Source organism: Dromiciops gliroides, chromosome 3 (genome assembly GCF_019393635.1).
Source record: "Dromiciops gliroides isolate mDroGli1 chromosome 3, mDroGli1.pri, whole genome shotgun sequence".
In the NCBI taxonomy this organism is placed as follows: domain Eukaryota; kingdom Metazoa; phylum Chordata; class Mammalia; order Microbiotheria; family Microbiotheriidae; genus Dromiciops; species Dromiciops gliroides.
This window is the reverse complement of record NC_057863.1, coordinates 594926089-594948261: the sequence shown is the minus strand read 5'-3', so window position 1 is coordinate 594948261 and position 22173 is coordinate 594926089. Positions and strand designations below refer to the sequence as shown.

The window sequence follows — 22173 nt, the reverse complement described above, 5'->3', positions numbered from 1 at the left end:
TCCTGAAAATCCATTTGCTTTTCTCTGCCCCCAGGGTGAGGAGGGCCCTCGGGGGCCACCAGGCAGAGTTGGGGAGAAAGGAGACATGGTAAGTGAATGGCTTTGTGTATGTCCTTCACCCTGGTGGGAGCCCAGTCTGGGTTGAGGGGGCTGGAGTCCTGAAGGTGAGGAGGGAGGGAGGGAAGAGGTCTGGGCCAGGCTGGGCTCTCCTCCATCCCCACCCATAAAGTGTGTCTGTGTGTGTGAGAGTGTGTTCGTCTGTTTGTATGGGGAAGACTAAGAAAGGAGTGACCTTGGGTGTCTATGTGTATGTGGGTGTGACTGAGTATTTGGGCCTGGGTCTGTGCACATGTCCCATGTGAATGTCTGAGCATACACATTCATTCTATGGGAAAAGAGCACCGGCTCTCTAGCCTCGCCACCTGAGTGCAAATTCTGCCCTGGCAAGACCTGTGTAGCCTAAATAAGTCACTTATCTCCTATGAACCTCAGCTTCCTCCTTTGCAAAATGAGGGGGTTGGACTAGGTGACCTCTGAGGTCTCTTCCATCTGTAGATCTAGGATCCCATGTACGGGCATGTTCTATATGGATCACTGCACACGTATGGATTCTGTGTAAGTGATTACACATACATACACACATGTGCACACACACATACATACATGATCACTGTATACACATGGATTCTATGTGGGCAGTCACAAACATATACACATGTGTTCTATATGGATTGCTGCCTGACCTGTGGGCAACACCATCAGTGCCAAGCATGACCTGAGCCAGGGTAAGGAAGAGCCAGGCTCAGGCTGGAATGGCCCTTAAGGGGTCATTGGGGCTATTCCCCTGCGGTAGCTCTCCTTTTCCAAAGCTCTCCACACCTGGAGGATGACAGGATGGGGGCCCCAGACCAGACGACTCTGGCGCCAGCCTCCTGCCACGGGCTACTCACGGCCCAAGCCTTTTTTCCCCAGATGCCATCAAACCACGGCAGAGCTAACAGGATTAGGGCTGAGGAAAGGTGGGGTGGGGGACCAGAAGTCACAAGCAGGTTTCAAGCAGATCCAGAGCCAGAGTTTCTCCTACTTCACACAGCCACAAGCTGGTTCCTGGGGCCAGCCTGGCTCCCTCAGGCCCACATGTCTGGAGCTCACGCCCAAGCTGTGCAGGGATGGGGGGTGATGCACGTGGTTGTCTCTGTCTTCTGCCATGGAGTCTGCAGGGTGTGTCCTGGGGAAAAGGGAAGGGATAGTGTAACTGTGCTTTCCTGTTTGGCTTTTGCAGGGTGGTCAAGGAGTTCGAGGTCCCCAGGGAAGCGGGGGACCCAAGGGTGAGAATGTAAGTACGTCAGCTGGGGGAGGTCCCAGCTTCCTGGCTTCTTGGGACCTGAGCATTAGGTCAGATTCAAGGGATCCCTAACTCAGATCTGGGCAGGAACCTGGCCTAGGCCTAGTCAGATGGAGGAAGGGGTCAGGAGACCTGCATTCTAGTCCCAGCTTTACCACTGCTTCTCTGAGTGACCTTTGGGCCAGTCCCTTCCCCACATTGTGCCGTGGTTTCCCCATCTGTAAAATGAGGGGGGTGGTCTAGGTCTCTTCCATTCCTGTTGCTCCAGGATGTGCATCTTCATAGGCCATGACTTCTTTTCCCTCCTCCACAGGGCCTCCCCGGTATTGATGGCAAGGATGGGACGCCTGGAATTCCTGGTGTGAAGGTAAGGGAGGTGGGGTACTTGGCACGGAGAGGGAGGGTCCCTTAGGCCTGGCTCAGCCACTTGGGTAGGTGCAGCATAGTCTTCATGAGGCTGTGTGAGGGGAGACCAGGCCCAGCCACGTCCAGCAGTCCTGGGACACCCTCCCCATCTTGGAGGGTCCCTGGGACTGGGGCTACAGACAGAAGAGCAATATCTGTGCCTATTCCATCCCACAGGGGAGTGCTGGACAGCCCGGGAGACCCGGAAACCCTGGTCACCAAGGACTGGCTGTGAGTATCACTGTCAGGGCCCAGGGAGGGTCAGGGTTGGGGGGCTGGGCCTGGGCCAGATGGAGCCTTGGGTCAGGAGACCCTGGTTCTATCCCCAGCTTTCCCACTGTTTCTCCACATGACCTTGGGCAAGTCCCTTCCCCACAGTGTGCCTCAGTTCCTTCTCAGTGTCAGCTGGGATTGACTGGGTTCTATGGACAAGCAGTTCTTTTTTCATCATCCCCATTCATATCATAGCCAAAAACCCTTTAAAAGGCAAATGTCTCACCTCCATCCCTTCCCCTGCCTCATAGCTCCCATTCCAGCTCAAACTTCAAGCCTCCCTTACTCTCTGTTTTTTTGTTTTGTGGGGCAATGGTGGGGGTTAAGTGACTTGCCCAGAGTCACACAGCTAGTAAGTGTCAAGTGTCTGAGGCTGGATTTGAACTCAGGTCCTCCTGTATCCAGGGCCGGTGCTCTATCCACTGCACCACTTAGCTTCCCCCTCCCTTACTCTCTGGGCCTCAGTTTTTCCTCTGTCAAATGGGGGTAGAATGATCTCTTTTCCATACCAACCAGGGCCCCTAAGGCCCCTCCAGGTTCTGTCGTTCTAAGTTCTAAGGTCCTTCCTAGCCTTGACATTCTCTGTTCAACGATCCACAACCCTCCCCCCAACTCTGACATCCAAGGCTCCAAAAACCTTTCCAGCTCTAAATCACATGATCTGGACATCCTCATAGGAGAGGTATAGAGGGAAGTCATGGATAGAACAATAAATTTAAATCAGAGGATCTGGGTTCTAATCATGACCCTGCTACTTGTGTGGTGTTGGGCAGATCACTTAATTTCTCTGGCCTCAGTTTCCTCTTCTGTAAAATGAGGAAGCAGGACTAGAGGACCTCCACCATATATCGGGACCCTCAGAGCTGGGAGGAATGGATCTCAAAGGGCATTTAGTCCAACTGGCCCCTGAGCAAAGATCTCCTGGCGGTTCCAATAAGCCAAACAGGTGGAAGTCACAGGGAAGCATATTTCAGTTCAATAAAAGGAAACATCCCAGCCGTCTGAACTGCCCCCAAGTTGAATGAGCTGCCTTGGGAAATAGTGAGCTTGCTCTTCAGATGGAGGCTGGATGACCATTAGTCTGGGTCCAATAAATCGGCCAACTAGCATTTATTCTGTACCTACTATGTGCCAGGCACTGCGCTAAGCTCCTGTGAACTCCACCTCCCATGACTCCCCCTCCACCCCTATGGCTCTTGGTTGTGCTCTCAGGGCCAAGCCAATAAATCTAATCTCTCCTTCCTCTGGGCATCACTTCCTATGGTTGGAGGCTGCTATTATAACCACCTCCCCACTACTTTCCTCACCTTCCCAGTGCATCCTACACATAATTCCTGAGTCATCCTAAAGAGTAGGTCTCCTAGGTGGCTCAGTGGATAAAGCACCAGCCCTGAATTCAGGAAGACCTGAGTTCAAATCCAGCCTTAGACACTTGACATTTACTAGCTGTGTAACCCTGGGCAAGTCACTTAACCCTCTTTGCCCTGCCAAAAAAAAAAAAAAAAGAGTAGGTCTCATTATTAGGATTTGGGTCTGAAACCTTTACCAGGCCTGTGACCCACAGCATTAAGTCTAATCTCAGCCTGTCATTCAAGGTCCTCCTCAGTGTGACTCCTCCTGACCTCCCCAGTTCCCTCTCCCCTTCTCCCCCAAATCAGGTGGCTGGCTGACTGAATAATTGTTGTTTAGTGAGGTGAGGTGGACCATGGGAGCCTCTCCTTCCCCACTGCGCACAGTCATGAGCTACTGATTTAAGTTCATTCCCAGTCATTGTGAGGCTTCGGTCTCTGGATGGTGACCAAATCCCACCATCAGTAGTCCTGGGCTAGCTAGGGAGGGTCTCTTTCTGCTATTTCCTAGCTGCGTGATGGAGGCAAATCTTTTACCCTATCTGGGTAAATTTCTCCATCTACAGTTTTTCCATCAGTAAGTCTCTTACTTACCCTATCTGGGTAAGTTTTTCCACTCCGACAGTGTCTCCATCTACAAAATGAGAAAATTGGATAAGTTCAGAGGTTCTTAACCTGGGGTCCATGGAGTTTGTGTGTAGATTTCAGGGGGTCAGTGAAACTTGGATGGGGGAAAAATTCTATCTTTATTTCAGTATAATCAGTTTCCTTTGTAATCTTATATATTTAAAAACATTATTCTGAGAAGGATCCCACATTCTTCACTAGACTGCCAAATGGATGCTTGGTACAAAAAAGGTTAAGAACCCCTAGACTAGGTGATCTCCACTATTCACAGCCCTGGTAATGTAGTAGTCAGAGCACTGGACTTGGAGTTAGAGAGACCTGAGTTCAAATCCTAACTTGGACACTTACTACTTGCAAAGCAAGTCACTTAAGTTCTCTGAGACTCAGTTTCCTCATCTGTAAAAAGAGGTGGTTGGTTTTCATGGCACTCAGGTCCCTTTGAACTTTCAATCTATGATTCCATGATTCTGGCCTGTCTCCCTTGGCTTTTCTCCTCTCTCTGATGACTGCCCCAAGGTTGTGTCTGGGCCTCTGGGGATGGCCAAGAGCCTTCCTAGATGCTGTCAATAGGACCTTCATGCTCTTTTCTCTCTACAGGGTTTGCCAGGTCAGCCAGGGACCAAAGGGGAACCAGGAGACAAGGTGAGGGGGTTTCCCACTGGGGACATTCTGAGCATGGAGGGGGAAGGTTTGGAGGGTAGGGGGATTCCAAGATGGAGGCCTGGGATGGCCTGCCTCACTTGCAAGTGGGGCTTTGTAGGGGTGGGCCCCACACCTCTCTGAGGGGATGCTGTGGAGCTAATGGGGGAGGAGGGTAATGCAATGACCAGTCTGGAGCTGAGCCCAGGGTTGAGCCACCCCGGTTGGTTTTTCCATAGGGTGAGCCTGGCCAGAGGGGCTTCCCAGGATTGTCTGGCCCCCCGGGGAAGCCGGTGAGTGAAGCTGCCCCTCTGATTGTCCCCAAGAAGTAGAGGTTACACCTGAACAGAAGAATCAGCCTCTGCCTGCCCTTAGGATTGCAATGGGCAGATGAGGGCTGGGCCAGGGCCAAGGGCTGAGAAGACTTGGGTCAAGCCCTCAGCTCTGCCGCACACTGTCTCTGGCACCTAGATCCAACCCCTGATCTTCTTGGGGACTTAATTTACTCTTCTGTAAAAACAAGGTCAATCTGGGTTCCTTTCTAACATTTTGTGCCAACATATATGTGCCAACACATAAACCCATAGAGGGTTGAATAAAAGCAGAAGACCAAGATGGGGGAGTGTTATTATCTGGGCTAAGTGCAACATGGGAGGGGAATCAGCCCTGAGAGCCCTGGGTCTGGGTGGGAGGGGATCAGGACACATTGGCCCTTATATAAAATAATCCAGAAGGGCTTTCTAGAGGAGGTGGAAGGAATGCTGAACTCAGAGACAAGACGACCTGAGTTGGAATCCTGCCTCAGCTACTTACTAGCTGTGTGTCCCTGGGCAAGTCACTTAATCTGTATGTGCCTCACTGTCCTTATCTGCAAAATAAGGGACCCAATAGCCTATAAGGCCTCCAGCTCTCATATGATCCTACACCAGGCAGAATAGGGTATCCCAGGCACATGGGTAGGGCTGTAGGCCCTGTGGTTCTAACTGCACCCCAATCTGTCCCCCAGGGTGAGCCTGGGCCTAGAGGAGAAATTGGCCCTCAGGGGATCCCCGGGCTGAAGGTAAGAGGGGAGTGGTTGAGTTACCCTTGGGCAGGTGGGGAGGGGAGCAGTGATGGTGTAGGATTCCAGGTTTCCTTCCTGAGGGTTTGCTGTGTGTCTTTAGGGAGGTTGCTTTCTCTCTCTAGACCTCACCACATCTGCTCCTGGGGTTCGGGAGGAAGAGGTAGGGGTGGTGCTGGACTTCTCTAGCTTCCTTAATGACCCTCTCTGTTCCATCATCTCAGGGTGACCAAGGTGAGAGAGGGCCCGTGGGGCAACCAGGCCTGCAAGGAAGAGTGGTAAGTCTGTGAACCCTGCTTGGGCCGGAGGATGGAGGAGGGAGGTGTAACATCCAAGCCCGGGGCCCAGGCCAGGGCAGAGGGAGCAGGAGGAGGGGGAAATCTCTTCCAAACCTCATTTCTTTTTTTTAAATCATAAAAGTATTTTATTATTTTCCAGTTACATGTAGAGATAGCTTTCAACATTTGTTTTTATAAGATTTCTAGTTCCAAATTTTTCTCCCTCCTCTCCTCCCCCAGACAGCAAGCAGTCTGATATAGGCTATATATGTATAATCACATTAAACATATTTCTGCATTAGTCATGTTGTGAAGGAAAAATCAGAACAAAAGGGAAAACCTCAAAAAAAAAAAAAAGTAGAAACAGTGTGGTTCAATCTGCATCCAGATTCCACAGTTCTTTCTCTGGATGTGGAGAGCATTTCTCATCATGAGTCCTTTGGAATTAACTTGGACCATTGTATCGCTGAGAAGAGCTAAGCCAGAGCTCATTTCTACTCTCCTTTCTGACCTTCTGACCTTCTGACCACAGGACTTTACAGAGTCTCCAGGCCTGGGACTTCCCCTTTCCCTTTACTGAATTTCTTCTCCCTTCAGGGTGCCAAAGGAGAGCAGGGGCCTCCAGGGATCCCAGGACCCCAAGGTCTGCCAGGCATCAAAGGGAACAAGGTAACAAATGGGTGCAAGAACATGGGGTCACTATGGGGAAGCCAGAAGCCAGGAGTGCAGAGAAGATAGAATCAGGATCCTGGACAGGAGACAGGGAGCAAAGAAACCAGGCTAGGAACAGAAGGAGAGGGCCCTGAGATTCTTGGTAGATTGTCGAGGTCTCCCAGAGGATATATGGGAGAGAAGGTGCCAAGCTGGGGAGTCTGGGGTGATTCACCAGGGCAGGAGATCAAGCATCAGCCCTCCCCCACTTTTCTTTTCCAACAGGGCTATTCAGGGAAGACCGGTTCCAGAGGCAGCAGTGTGAGTACCTGCTTAGGATGGGGCAGGGATAGCAGGACTGGGCATGAGACTCTCATCCAGTCTGTGCCTTTTCTCAGGGGCTCCATGGTCAGTGATGGGCACTAAGAGCCTGGCTCTGTTCCTCTTCCTCATCTTCTCTTAACACCTGGAAGAGCTGCCTCTCTTGCAGCCAGGCTGTCCTGGGTGTCTCGGCTTCTGTATCTGCCACCATGACAGCTGCTAAGCCCCATGGTGCAATGGGGAAGGCCCCCTTGGACTAAGATTTTCATACCCTACTTCCAATTTACTCACCGTGTGACTTTGAACCATTCACTTATGGAGATACTTGTACTGTCCACCTCATGGGGGCATCGTGAAGGAAACAGTGAAGCGTAAAGAGGAAGAGAGGCTGGAGCTAGCTTGCTAGCCCCTAGCATGGACCCAGGGGGGTGGTTTTCTCCCAGTTCCTTTCACTACAGTATTTCCAGCTGCCACTGAGAGAAGCAAAGTAAGTACCGTAGTGCAAAGCTTCTTAAACTGGGGGTCGCGACCCCATATGGGGTCATGTAACTGAATGTGGGGGTCACAAAAACTTTGGCAATAGTCAGAGGTTATGTATACCTATTTTATATACCTGGCGATGCATAAAAATTTCCCGGGTGAAAAGGGGTCACAAGTGGAAAATAGATTAAGGAGCCCTGCCTTAGTGCATGCAGCCCCAAGGTAGGTTCACCTCCACTTTCAGAGAGAGAGAGCTCTCCCAAGAGTGGGGAAGGTGAGGGAGAGAGGGACTCCATGGAGAATGGTGCCACTGGGAGAGGCAGGAATAGGGCTGAGTTTGGCACTAATTCTCTCTACCCCCCCCCTCTTTCCTACTGCCCTGTCTGCCACCTGATTGGATCTTTCTTTGCAGGGTGATCCAGGTGTAGAAGGTCTCTCTGGGGAAAAAGGAGAGAAGGTGAGGAGGTCTGAGGATGTGGCTGGTCCTTGAGAGATCCCCAAGGGCAGGTGGAGACCCAGGTCTCAGCCCTGGGGTCTGAAATGTCAGAAGCAGTGGCCCAACCCTGAAGAGGAAGTTTGATGGGACTAGGGAGCTGGGCAAGTGGACCCAGGATTGGGTTCTCATGGCCCCCATTGACGAAGTGACTTCTTTTTTTGTTTCTCTCTAGGGAGAGTCCGGCGAACCAGGTCCCAAAGGACAGGTGGGTGCCCGTCACACCATCTCTCTATCCATCCTGCTAGCTTCTCTCTCCCTCTCTCTTTTCCTCTCTCCTTTCTCTTCCTTTTTATGCCCTCCTCTCTTCACTTCTTTCTTCTTCTGCTCACTATCCTTTGGCTACATACATATAGGGGTGTGCTGGAGCCAGCTCAAAATGCCTTCCTAGAGCCAATTGTTAAATGTTCAGCATGAGCAGTTACACATCAGAAGTTAACAAACATGATAAATCAGTTTTTGACTCATTTTATGTATTGTCTAGATTTAAGAAAATGATGGAGAAAATGTTACTAATGCAAATTAAATTTAAAAGTATGTTGTTGGGGCAGCTAGGTGGCACAGTGGATAGAGCACCGGCCCTGGAGTCAGGAGTACCTGAGTTCAAATCCGGCCTCAGACACTTAACACTTACTAGCTGTGTGACCCTGGGCAAGTCACTTAACCCCAATTGCCTCACTTAAAAAAAAAAGGGGGGGACCAAAAGTGTGTTGTCTGTATTTTTTTTTAGGGAGCTGGTTGTTAAACATTTACTATCACACTCCTACTTCATGTTCTTCCCTTGCCTTTCTCCCCCCTGCCATTATGGAATTTGAATCTAGAAGGGGCATTGGACAACATCTAGTCAAACCCCATAACTTTGCAGATGAGGAAATTGAGGTTTAGAGAGGTAACTGACCTGCCCAAGGTCACACATAGAGTAAGGATGACCTTGAGCAGTCACTTCACCTCTGGGTCTCAGTTTCCTCATCCTTTTCATTTTCCTCTTTCTGTTCTTTTTCTCTCCCCTTGCTTCCCCCAGTCTTAGGGATGGGAATGAGAGGTTGAGAGACACATTGATGCCTACTCTGACTTTGCTATTTTTCCCATGGTCCCCTCTGTGGTCTCCACCCTTTTCTCCCAATCACAGCAAGGCATCCGTGGGGAAACAGGCTTCCCAGGTCCCATAGGAGATGCAGGAGCCCCTGGAGTACAGGGCTACCCAGGACCCCCAGGGCCTCGGGGGATCACTGGAGAAAGGGGTATCCCAGGTTTGCCTGGAAGACAAGGTGTGGCGGTGAGTTTCCCCCTCATCTTTGGGCTTAGGGTAGGGAAGAAACAGAGGCCAGACCCAATATTCCTTCTCTAAGACCTCACCTAGGGAGTGGTAGAGGAGGCTAGACAGAGGTTGGCTCTGAGGCGCTTGGAGATCACTGGGGAGGCTGGATTAGATCCTGCAAGTTCATTTTGGGGGAGATATTGCACCCCAGCTGATTTCCAGTTTTGTAGTATCTGCACCAGGAATGGGTTTGAGCTATACAGCATGAGAAATTGAAGGCGGTTGGTCAATAAACATTTATTAAACATATTCCAGGCACTGTGCTAAATAATATGAAAAAGGAGTCCCTGCCCTCAGGGAACTTACAGTCCAATGGGGAGAAACAACACCAGAAAGAAAGCTGAAAAGGGGAAAGAGGGAGAAGAGAAGAGGTGGGGAAGAAAATGATGGAATCTGGTCCAAAGGAGTTTAGTCAGTGGGAAAAGAAGAGATGGCTGGTCTGGGGAGCCCTCTTTAAATGAAGGTTCTACAAAGAGCTCTCAGTAGACCTTGCGGAAGGGAACAAGGCCACGGGGCCTCCTTCGTTGGGTGCTGGGTAGAGGGAGCTCTTTCAAGGCAGGAGAGATTCTGATCCATGCTAGTACCATGGTTCAGGTGGAGTGCTGGCTTCCTGTGACCTCCAGAAGCCCAGACTGTCACAACTGCTGGGGTCTTTAAGATTGGGTTTGGAGAAGACCCCAGAGTCAGGGGGCAACTCACTCCCATTTATTTGTTCTTGGTCTCCAGGGCCGGGATGCCAGTGACCAACACATAGTGGATGTGGTACTAAAGATGCTGCAAGGTGAGTCAGAGGGAAAAGGGGGATGGAACAAGCATTTATCAAATGCCTATCAGGTGCCAGGCAGAGTGCTAGGCACTTTACAAATATTTTCTTATTGGATCCTGGGATGATTGAGTGGGATCCTGAGGCCCTTAAGAACACGTATCCCCTTCATCTTCCCCTACAATGGTCTATAGGACCCCTTTTGGAAGGATCTAAGTGGGTGTCTTTCGGCAAAGGCTTTGTTTGGCAGTCCCTGCCCCTCTTGGCCTCAGTGTTCTTCTCTGTCTAATGGGGGCAATGACCTGTGAGTACCTGGGGGTATCACCCCCACCACAGTGCGTCAGGGACCAGCTTCCCCACCCTCTTCTCCTTTCTTTCCAGAACAACTGGCTGAGGTGGCAGTGAGTGCCAAGCGAGAGGCTCTTGGTGGCATAGGGGGAATGGGTCCCCCAGGACCCCCTGGCCCTCCTGGGTACCCAGGCAAGCAAGGTCCACATGGACACCCAGGCCCCCGAGGCATCCCTGGTATCATTGGAGCTGTGGGTCAGATTGGCAACACAGGGCCCAAAGGTAAGTAAGGAACAGGGTCCTGCAAAGAGACTTGGACTGGTTTCGAAGGGCACAGGCAGGGGCAGGTGCATTGGAAAGGGCAGTCAATCAGTCAACAAGTCAACAAGCATTTATTAAATGTCTACTTTGTGCTAGTTGAGGGAATTGGAGGATGTGGATTGTCTGAGTCTTGGCTCTACCACATGACCTTGAGAAAGATACATCATCTTTTGGGGCCTCAGTTTCCTCATCTGTAAAATAAGAACAATGATCCTCATTCTCCCTATCTCACAGGAAACCTTAGAGCCTAAGGAAATGGAGATATTCAACCAGTCTTTCCTGATTTCCCTAGTTGTTAATGCCTCCCCACCCAAATCCCAGTGTGTTCTTTCCCATATATCCTATATTTGTAAGCATGCTGTTTCCCCAGGAGAATGTAAGCTCCTTGAGGGAAGGAATTGTCTCGCTTCTGTATCTCTTCCTATCACCCAACATGGTGACACATATACATATATACACGCATATAATATATATGAATATATATTGTAGAGTAGTGGCTTAATAAATGCTTATTAAAAAGAATACAGAGGCAACTAAGTGGCACAATGGATAAAGCACAGGTCCTGGATTCAGGAGGACCTGAGTTCAAATCTGGCCTCAGACATTTGACACTTACTGGCTGTGTGACCTTGGGCAAGTCACTTAACCTTCATTGCCCTGCCCCGCCCCCAAAAAGATTGTAATAGGGGCAGCTAGGTGGTGCAGTGGATAAAGCACTGGCCCTGGATTCAGGAGGACCTGAGTTCAACTCTAGGCTCAGACACTAGCTGTGTGACTCTGGGCAAGTCACTTAACCCTCATTGCCCTGAAAAAAATAAAAAAAGAATAGTTGGGGCAGCTAGGTGGCACAGTGGATAAAGCACAGGTCCTGGATTCAGGAGAACCTGAGGTCAAATCCAGTCTCAGACACTTGACTCGTACTAGCTGTGTGACTCTGGGCAAGTCACTTAACCCTCACTGCCCTGCCAAAACAACAACAACAACAACTTAATAACCATATAGCAACTTGTTCCAGGACCATTTTGACTTGAACACCATAAAAAAGATGAGGGAATGATAATCACAAGGAACAATAAATAATAGTAATGTCAATGTAATAATAGTAATAGAAGCAGCATGCTGGATGGGAAGGGCTCCTGCTATGTCCTGAGCACCTTCCTTTGCTATGGGGTACCTGGATGTGTGTTTCCCTTGTGCTCCCATTTCCTCTCTCTTCCCCACCTGTCTCAGCTGCCTTCTTTCCTTTCTCTCTCCTTCCAAGCTTTCCAAGAGTCCTTTAGGACTTCTTGATTGGCGGGGGGGAGGGGGGGGGAAAGGGGAGACATCACCCTATTAGGAATCAGGGCCCTGGGTTCTGAACTCTTCCTCTGTACCCTGGTCTCGGCCCTGCCCCTTTCTGGTTCTTCCCTGCTGTCCTTGAGCAGAGGAAGCAGACCTCAGAGAGCCCTGTCTTCTCCTGACAGGGAAACGTGGAGAGAAAGGAGAACGAGGTGATGAGGGCCGTGGGCACCCTGGACAGCCAGGGCCTCCAGGAATCCCAGGTGAGTACCAACCGTAGGACAGCTGTGGGCTTTACCCCTTTTCACATGCTCCCTGTTGAGAGGCTGGGAAACAGGATGCCAGGCTTCTCTTTCTGCTTATGGTGGCATCAGGTGGGACTAGATACCACTTAGGGAGGAGGTCTAAGGGGCAGAGGGACAAGTTTTTTCTTCCATGATCACCTCTGCCTTAGCCCAGGTGTGAGGAGCTACTTAGGAGACCCTTGCTGAGGATTGGAGAAATTTCTATCCAGGCAGGTTACCTGCCCTTGTGTGGTGTCCACAGCCTCAGTTTTTCCCTTCTTGGCAATGGGATGTCCCAAAAGTGCTTGAAAATCTGGGGGCAAAAGGATAGAAGATTTAATCAGGGTTTGATGGGATCCTAATGCTCTTTCCTCTCCCCCAACCCAGGACTTCCTGGCCGGCCAGGCCAATCCATCAATGGCAAAGATGGAGACCGTGGATCACCAGGTGCTCCAGGAGAGGCAGGTCGACCAGGCCTGCCTGGCCCCGTGGGGCTCCCAGGCTACTGTGACCCTGCAGCTTGCCTTGGAGCCTCAGCCTATGCTTCTGCCCGCCTCACAGAGCCAGGGACCATCAAGGGGCCCTGAGTCAGGCCAGAGCAACAGGGGGTGGGCCCTGCCTCCTTTGCCCAGCGCTCATCCTACCCCCTTTGATGGATACCCAGTCCCCTGACCCAGAGGACACTGACTAAAGCTAAGGACCCAGGGGTTCAGTGGGCCGGTAGTCTACATCAAGCATCTTGGGAAATTCCAAATGAAGGAGTCACAAAGGGGGAGAACAATCAGGTAGACCCCCGAATCAGAAGGTTTGAAGGCCTATTTCTTACCTCAGATCTCAGACTTTTCCCCGATGTGCTCCTATGTCCAGATAAACATCTCCTTCACCCACTCCTCCTCCTCTCCACTCTCCATCCTCTGGACACCTTGGAGGGAGGGCAGTTCCTAGTCTCGGTCCCTTTTACAGGTCCCTGCTCTTCCACATTGACATCCTGGGGTAGAAGTGTCCACATTTGGGCCAACAAGTCAGCCTTCTCCCCGCCCCCTGCCCCAACTCAGCTCTGTGTGAATATTTAAGTATACCCCCTCCTTCCCCATCCAGAGCTGGGAATACCTGGGCCAGAGCTGTCCAGACCCAGGGCTCCCCTTCCCATATGGCGATGGTACGGCACAGGGTTGGAGGTCTGGGGCCAAGGGCACAGGCAGCATAGCCTGTAATGGGGGTGGGGGTGGGGAGGAGGGTGGTGTCATGGCTGGGGAGAGAGTCTCTGAGCCACCGGAAAACTGCAAAGAGACACATACCCGTGCATATCTATAATACCAAACAATAAATGCCCCAACCCACCCAGCTGGAGCCCACTGATGTCTCAAATCCTGTTTGGCAGTACTGACTCTGTGTGTGTATGGGTGTGTGTGTGGGGGGGGAGTGCACACTAATAATGTGGGCTCTGGTACATAAGAGAGGGGTCTTTACAAGGTCATTACTGACCAAGGGATCAGTCAGTCAGTCAACAAGCATTTATTAAATATCTACTGCGTGGCACTCACTGTGTTTAAGTGCTGGGGATAGAAAAAAAACCACGATACTGAGAAGCTCACAATCTAAGGGGGGAGACAACATGCAAATGACCTCATCTGAGGTGATAGAGGATGGTTAGATTTCATTAGAGAGTACAACACAGAAAACCGAAAGAATGAGACACAGGGCCCCAGGGCCACTGAGGTCCCTTCTAAAGCTCAAATTCTATGATTCTGTGTCTTGAAAGCCAAGTGGGAGAGAATCTAGTGGGGGTAGGTGGGTGGTCAACAGTGTCAGTTGTGGTAGGGAAGTCAAGGAGGCTGAGAATTGAAAAAAAGTCAATGGACATGGTGGCCTTAGAGAGTACAGGGCCAGCAGAGTGGAGGAAGGAGAGAGTAGCTGGTGAGGTTGGGGAGCTATCAAGTATAGACAACTGGATTTTATTTCCCCTCCCCCAATTACACATAAAGACAAGTTTTAAGATTCAATTTGTCATATAAATTTTTTTGAGGGGTGAGGCAATTGGGATTAAGTGACTTGCCCAGGGTCACACAGCTAGTAAGTGTCAAGTGTCTGAGGCCAGATTTGAACTCAGGTCCTCCTGAATCCAAGGCCAGTGCTCTATCCACTGCACCACCTAGCTGCCCCTGATACTATGTTTTAAAATCACTTTCATCTATAACATCTTTTTTTTTTTTTTTTTTTTTTTTTTTTTGGTGAGGCAATTGGGGTTAAGTGACTTGCCCAGGGTCACACAGCTAGTAAGTGTCAAGTGTCTGAGGCCAGATTTGAACTCAGGTCCTCCTGAATCCAAGGCCAGTGCTCTATCCACTGTGCCACCTAGCTTCCCCATATATAAAATTTTGAATTGAAAATTTTCTCCCTCCTTTCCTCCTCCCTAAGATGTCAAGGTATTTGATATCAATTATATGTATGCAATCATGTAAAACATATTTCCATATTAGTCATGTTGTGAAAGAAGAAACAGAACAAAAGGAAAAAAACACTAAAAAAAAGCCTTCATTCAGACTCCATCAGTTCTTCCTCTGGATATGGATAACATTTTCCATTGTGAATCTTTTGGAATTGTCTTGGATCATTATATTGCTGGGAAGAGCTAAGACAATCATAGTTGATCATTGTACAACGTTACTGATACTGTGGACAACATTTTCCTGCTTCTGCTCACTTCATTTTGCTTCAGTGCGTGTAAGTCTTTTCAAGTTAAAAAAAAATTAATGTTAAAAATTGTTTTGACATGTAATTGGGGGAAAATAAAATATTAAAAATTTTAAAATAAAGTAAAAAAAAGTTATCTGTGAGAGGATAGGAGTTGGGCGATAGTAGAGGGGCTGAGAAGAGGCATTTTTAGAATTGTGAGCATTTTTCCACACATAGAAAGGAACCAGGGAAGGGAAGACTGAAGCTATATGAGGCCTCATTTTAGAGAGCCTTGGTCTTCTAAGTGAAGTGAAGCTAAACCATCCATTATAAATATAGTGACTGGAGACATGGTTGCCGCTTGGCCAAGAGGAGACTATTTGGAACACCTGCAGGATCAAATATAAAATCCTCTCTTTGCCCTTCAAAGTCCCCCCTGCCTTTCTGGTCTTCTTATACCCTACCTTCCCCTCCATACTCTGTGATCTGGTGACAGCGGCCTCCTTGCTCTTCCTCAAACAGGCCACTCCTGGCTCCTGACTCTGGGCATTTTCATTGTTGTCATCCATGGCTGAGATGCTCCCCCTCATCTCTGCCTTCTAGTTTCCCTAGCTTCCTTCAAGTTCTAGCTAAACTCTCACCTTCTTCAGGAAGCTTTGCCCAGCCCCTTTTAATTTTAGCCCCTTTCTTCTTCTTTTTTTTTTTTCAGGGCAAAGAGGGTTAAGTGACTTGCCCAGGGTCACACAGCTAGTAAGTGTCAAAGTGTCTGAGGCCAGATTTGAACTCAGGTCCTGAATCCAGCGCCACCTAGGTGCCCTCTAGCCCCTTTCTTCTTTTGCTTATCTCCTAGTTACTCTGTACATCACTTGATTGTATATGGTTGTTTACACATCATTGCCCCCATTAAACTATGAACTCCCTGAAAAAAGAGATTGCTTTTGTACTCCCAGCATTTAGCACAGTGCCTGGCACATAGTAGGCATTTAAATACTTGCTGACTGACTGAATAAGGAGGTCATAGCCTCTCTCTGTACTCTGTCTCAGTCAAGCCACATCTATGTTCATTTTCTGAGCACCGCATTTTAGGGAGGACATCAACAAACTTCAGAATGTCCAGAAGGCAACCAGAAGGGTGAAAGGCTTTTTGAGTGTGTGTCATTAATGGATTTTTAAAGAAATCTAGCATAGAGAAGAAAACACTCAGTGGAGACAGGATAGCCATCCTCAAGTTTACGAAAGATTATCATGTGGAGGAGAGATTCAACTCATTCAGTTTGGCCCCAGAAGACTGAAGTAGGAGAGACAGAACCCTCCATTGCTGCGAAGAGATATATTTAGGCTTAATGTCAGAAAAGAACTTTCTAACACTCAGAGCTATCCAAAAACAGGAGCTGTCTCTCTCTGTAGTGGGTTTCCCTTCAAGCCAAGGATGACCAGTTGTCAGGTTTGTGGTAGCCAGAATTCTTTTTGAGGGATAGGCTGAACTAGATGGTTGCTGAGCTCTTTCTTTTTTTTCTTTTTTTATTTTTTAGTGAGGCAATTGGGGTTAAGTGACTTGCCCAGGGTCACACAGCTAGTAAGTATTAAGTGTCTGAGGCTGGATTTGAACTCAGGTACTCCTGACTCCAGGGCCGGTGCTCTATCCACTGTGCCACCTAGCTGCTCCGTGCTGAGCTCTTTCAACTCTGAAAGCCTGATTCTGTAATTACTTTTAGAGAGGAGTATGAAAAGGAGTATTCATGTCGAATGAAAGTGGAGGAGGGTGAGTGAAAGGAGAGGAGGCTGAATTGCAATTTCAAGGGTGAGGTCAAAGAGGTGACACTATCTGTGTGTGGCCAGAGAGGTAGAGAAAGAGGAAGCTGAAAATCCATGAGGTCACAATGCTAGGATGGAGGGGAGAAAGGAGAGGCATGAATTATTCCTACGGAGTCTTTTTAATAGTCTAATTTGGGCAACTCTCTAATTACCTGTCAAGTGAGTTCTCTAATTAAGGTGCCTGCTAGTTCAGAAGTGAATTATTATTAATTTTTTTTTAGAAATTACAACCATATTAGGTTGGGATTCGGTTTTGCTACTCTTCCTATTTTGTGACCTTGAGGAAATCATGACCCATCTCCCTAAGTTGCATTTCCCCTGACTATGAAATGAGGAGTTTGGCCTAGATTCCCTCTCCCAGCTTTGATATTCTAGGATTAACTTGTGTTTTGTTTTGTTTTGTTTTGTGAGGCAGTTGGGGTTAAGTGACTTGCCCAGGGTCACAGCTAGTAAGTGTTACGTGTCTGAGGACAGATTTGAACTCAGGTCCTCCTGACTCCAGGGCTGGTGCTCTATCCACTGCGCCACCTAGCTGCCCCAAGGATTAACTTTGGGTAGATGAAGTGGCATATTGGAAAGAGCTGTGGTTTGAGGACCACAGGCTCAGGTTGAACTCTCAATCCTCTTAAAACCTGGCTCCAACCTATCTTCCCAACCAACATCCAATACAACACTCCCCTTCACAGGCTCCTTGGTCCAGCCTTCTTGCTCTCCCTCACTAAACTGCATTTCTTACTGTTCTTCACACACATCCATCTCCAAGTCTTTGTAGTAGCTTTTCCTCATGCCTACAGTGCACTCTCCTTACCCCCACATCTTAGAATCTTGTTTCCTTCAAAGCTCAGCCTAGACATTACCTTCCATCTACCTTGAGACCTTTCCTGATCCTATAAACTGCTTCCTTTCCTATAAAAATTACCTTGTGCTTGGTGTGTTTGCATTGTCTTACATGTTTATAAAAGCATATTTGTTGTCTCCCCTGATAAAACATAAACTCCTGGAGAGCAGGTACCCTTTAATTTTTGTCATTGTGTCTCTACAGCCTAACAGTACTTAGCATACAGTAAGCACTTAATAAATGCTTGTTGATTGAAAGCACCACAAGGGGGCCAGCCACCCAGGTACAAATGGCCCAGTTTTAAATGCCTCGTTTGGTGTGGGTAGCTTTGGGCCCAAAGCCATTCATCATGGGCCAAAGGAGGTCAAGAGCCTAGAGATTAATAGTGCCCTGGATGGAGGGACAGAGATGCTGTGGAGATGAGCAAAGTTAAAGACAGAAGGCTTAATACTCAGTTGAAGCGACATAACACATTTGATGTGAACCTTCTTAACCTCCCTCCTTCACTCCTTAAACCTTAACATCATCACCTCTCTCCTCCCACCACAGGATATTTCTACTCCACACTGAAGTTAATTTCATTTCCCTACCTTCACCTCCTCCCCAAGACCCAGCCTGCTCCAGCAGTCATCCCCATCTCATCAATCTTTAATCTCAGGGGGCGGCTGGCTAGGTGGCACAGTGGATAAAGCACCGGCCCTGGATTCAGGAGTACCTGAGTTCAAATCCGGCCTCAGACACTTGACACATACTAGCTGTGTGACCCTGGGCAAGTCACTTAACCCCCATTGCCCCGTAAAAAAAAAAAAATCTTTAATCTCTCCCCTACTCCTGACTCCATCGTATGGGTTGTGGTCTTCCCTGAATCTCTGGACCTAACCATTCAGATACCACCCTATCACATCCCTTCCTTGCCTGCTTAACCTACTGAGAATGTGCTCTATAAACAATGCTTTTACTTCCTCACTACCGAACCTTAGTCTCATGAGAATTGGCTCAAAGAGGGAAGAGCATACATACTCAATAGGGTATAGTAATATATCTTACCCTGCAGGAAGGTAGGAGGGGAAGGGGATAAGGGGTGGGGGGTGGGGTGAAAGAAGGGAGGGCTGATTGGAGAGGGGGCAGTCAGAAGCAAAACACTTTTGAGGAACAGGGTGAAAGATAGAAAATAGAGTAAATGTCATGGGGAGGGAATAGGATGGAAGGAAATACAGTTAGCAATAGTAACTTTGAAGGAATACTACCTGATTGCCAGATCCAAAGGCTTTTTTTTTTTCTTTCAAAGACTTTTTAAAAATTAATGCTAGGGGCGGCTAGGTGGCACAGTGGATAAAGCACCGGCCCTGGATTCAGGAGTACCTGAGTTCAAATCCGGCCTCAGACACTAGACACTTACTAGTTGTGTGACCCTGGGCAAGTCACTTAACCACCATTGCCCCGCAAAAAAAAAAAAAATGTTGTCCCCGGTCTTTGCTGTGCTCTTTCCTTTGGCAATCTCATTTATTACCAGTTTTAATCACTCCTTCCATAGAGATGACTCCCAAATCTAAAATCACATCCATCTTTTCCCTATTCCAATTGCCACTGGTCAAGTCCTCATTATAAGTATTGCCTCAGGCCCTCTAAAAGTCTTCCCATCACAATCCAACCTTCATCCTACAGCCAGAATGTTTTGGTTTGTGGTCATGTTATTATACCTTAGCTCAAAAACCTTCAGTGGCTCCCTACTGTCTGTCAAGTCAAACTCTTTTGTCTGATGTTCACCTCCACTACTTGAGGCTACCCTACCTTTCCAGCTCTGTCTCACGTTACTTAAACACTCTATACTCCAGCCAAACATGCACCACCTCAGAGATTTAAAACTAGATGCTAACAATAGCCAGTGTTTACATGGCACCTTAGTTTGTAAAATATTTTTACATTTATTATTTCATTAGATCCAACAACCCTGGGAGGTAGGTGCTATTATTTTTCCCATCCCAATCTTAGAGGACACAGAGATAACAGAGGAGTTAATCGACTTGCCAGGGATCACACAACTAGTCTGAGGCAGGATTTGAAATGAGGTCTTCCTGAGTCAGAGTCCAAGTCTAGAGCTCTTTCCACTTTACCACTTAATTGCCTGTCTTCTATGCATAGCCCTACTCAACATGCTCCTCTGATGGGAATACCTTCCCTTTCCCATCTTTGGTGTCCATGAAGGCCCAAATCAAGCATTAGCTTCTCTAGCAAATTCCTCTGGATCTCCACTCCCTTGGTAATTGCCCATTGGGACTCACTGGGTAACTCTCCAATGCCTTTACTATCCAATGCCATTTATTATAGTTGTGTTTGCATCTCAGCTCCCTACTAGACTATGAGCTCCGTAAGGATGGTCTTACTTAAATTCTGTATTTCCCCAGAGGTGTGCTCTGCAGAAAGTATTTGTTGAATTGAGCAAGCTCTAGATCAGAAGTTTCATGGCTTCCTATTCAATTTAAGATTTTTTGAGGTAACAACTACAATACAGGGCCCCGTGTTAGACAGTTGGGATTCAAGGGTGGGAAAACAAGTCTTTACCATCTAGGAGTTCCCAATTAAATGGGGAGACAAGATGTAATGCAATAGGTACACAAGAAAACATATGCATGCATATGGGATAAGATAGAAATTCTCTAAGAAAATTTAAAGAAGTTCCTATGGGAGATGTGACTTGGCCAGGGCCTTGAAGAGGATTTCACATACAGCCAGGCTAGGGACAGGCTTGGAATTGGTGGGTGGTGGGGAACACTCGAGGTAAGGCACAGGGCAAGGGAATGATGGTTATGCTGAGGTAGTTGCCTATGAAGGCCAGGTATGGGGCAATGGACTTAAGGAACTAGAAGAGGATGGAGCTGATTCAGGAGACACAAAGAAGGCTGTGGGAAGAAGGTTGCAGCTGAAGGCAGGAGCATCTAGTTCTCAGTTTCAGAAGTGGTGTACACGGTTGCAAGTTCAAAGCAGTGCTGTGTGTCACAAGGTCCTGGAAAGTCTAGGTGTGAATAATTCTTTGTAGAGCACCAAGCTTTTTTGATGATGAACCTGTCTGCAATGTGTCATATATGCCCCTGACCCTGCCAGTTAGCATCACTCCTTTTCCTGGCCAGACTTCTAGAGTTACTTCCTCTCCACCCATTCACTCCTTGTGCCCTTTGCAAGCTGGCTCATGACGACCCCAGGCTTCCGTTGAACTGCTTTTTCAAACATTGCTGGTGATACCTGCTAAACTGAAGACTTTTGTCAGTCCTATGCTTGTGATTTCTGGGTAGTTTTTGGGAGGTTACTCTCCAGGTTCTCCTCTTACTTCCCTGACGGCTCCTTCACTTCCTCTCCTGAATCGGCTTCCGTATTCTAGCCCCTAAGCACTGGTGTCCCCTGTGGCTCCGCCCTAGGCTTTCTTGGCTTGTTGTTTCATGCCAGGGAACCATTTTTACATCATGGACCCCTTTGGGAGTCTGGTAAGACCTGGAAATCCCTTCTCAGAATGTTATGGATATTCCTAGTTTAAGGAAATGCTAGATTTGAGGTCAGGACCCCCTGAAATCTGTCCACAGGGGCTACCGACCCCAGTTTAAGTATACCTGCTGTATACTCTTATCCTTTGGTAGCCTCATTGCTCCTGTGTTTAAATTATCTACATAGTCAGCCCTAATCTCTATGTGAACCCAACTTCTTCAGCTCCAGTGCTGTCCTGACATTTCCACCTGGAGGTCTCTGCAAGCACGACGAGCTCAGCATGTCTGAAACAGAACGCTTGCCTAATTTCATAACCTTGGAGTCTTTTTTTGATTCCTTCCTCCCCTTCCATTTATTCGGATGTGAAATCCTGCCAATTCCACCTCTAAAACACCTCCATTGACAGTCACCCCAATAACTGTGGCCATCATTATCCATAATCCATCCTCCACAGATGACCAAAGAATGCCTCAAAACCTTTTAGGGCCTTCCTGTCTTATTATTTACAATAATATTAATATATTATTGATAATAATGTCCTGCCTGACATTTAAGAGCCCCGGTCTGACTCCAACCTGCCTCCTCTCCCAGACTTAGTACATAATACATAAATTCCCTTCATCGTCTACATTCCAATGACTGAGCTGTTCTCCAGACTCAACATGTCATCTTCTACCTCTGTGCAAGCTGTCTCGCACTGCAATTCGTCTTCATTTCTTGCTTTCAGAAGGCTTAGATTCCTTCAAGACTCAAGCTCACCAGATACCTTCTCCATGAAGCCTCCTTTGATTTCCCCCTTCCCCACCCCAAGTGCAAGTGTTTTCTTCCTCCTCAAGTCTTCTTAGAGTACTCTGGGTCTCTTTTGCACTCACCACACATTAACCTGTAATAAATTTATCTCTATACTACTTGTATGTGTCTAGTGGAAAATAAGCTTCTTGGAGGTAGACTATTTAAAAAAAAATCTTTGTCTTCCTATCAACAACCATGATGTTAGTAAATGTCTGTGCAGTAGGCACTTAATAAACATTTAACTGAATTAGCCTAATTCCCTAGACTGCATCCCTAAACTGCTGAGATTTCTGCTGCCTGACAGACTCCCTTCTACAAGTCTTAACCAACTCAATTCTCACTGGATGACTGCAGGGGGAAAACAGGATCAAAACATCTAAGGAAGCTTAATTTGACTCCCAG

General features: G+C 48.0%; 1 protein-coding gene across 1 annotated transcript in view; it reads left to right on the top strand.

The window, feature by feature from the left end:
• COL9A2 (collagen type IX alpha 2 chain) overlaps positions 1-13360 on the top strand; it is a 31776-nt gene extending 18416 nt beyond the window's left edge. The window contains 17 exon segments of the mRNA XM_043995774.1: positions 35-88; positions 1283-1336; positions 1659-1712; positions 1928-1981; positions 4597-4641; positions 4878-4931; positions 5645-5698; positions 5923-5976; positions 6574-6645; positions 6913-6948; positions 7841-7885; positions 8097-8129; positions 9051-9197; positions 9966-10020; positions 10384-10572; positions 12075-12152; positions 12561-13360. Coding sequence (XP_043851709.1) covers positions 35-88; positions 1283-1336; positions 1659-1712; positions 1928-1981; positions 4597-4641; positions 4878-4931; positions 5645-5698; positions 5923-5976; positions 6574-6645; positions 6913-6948; positions 7841-7885; positions 8097-8129; positions 9051-9197; positions 9966-10020; positions 10384-10572; positions 12075-12152; positions 12561-12760 — 1278 coding nt within the window. The 3' untranslated portion in view covers positions 12761-13360.
• The last annotated feature ends 8813 nt before the right edge of the window (positions 13361-22173 follow it).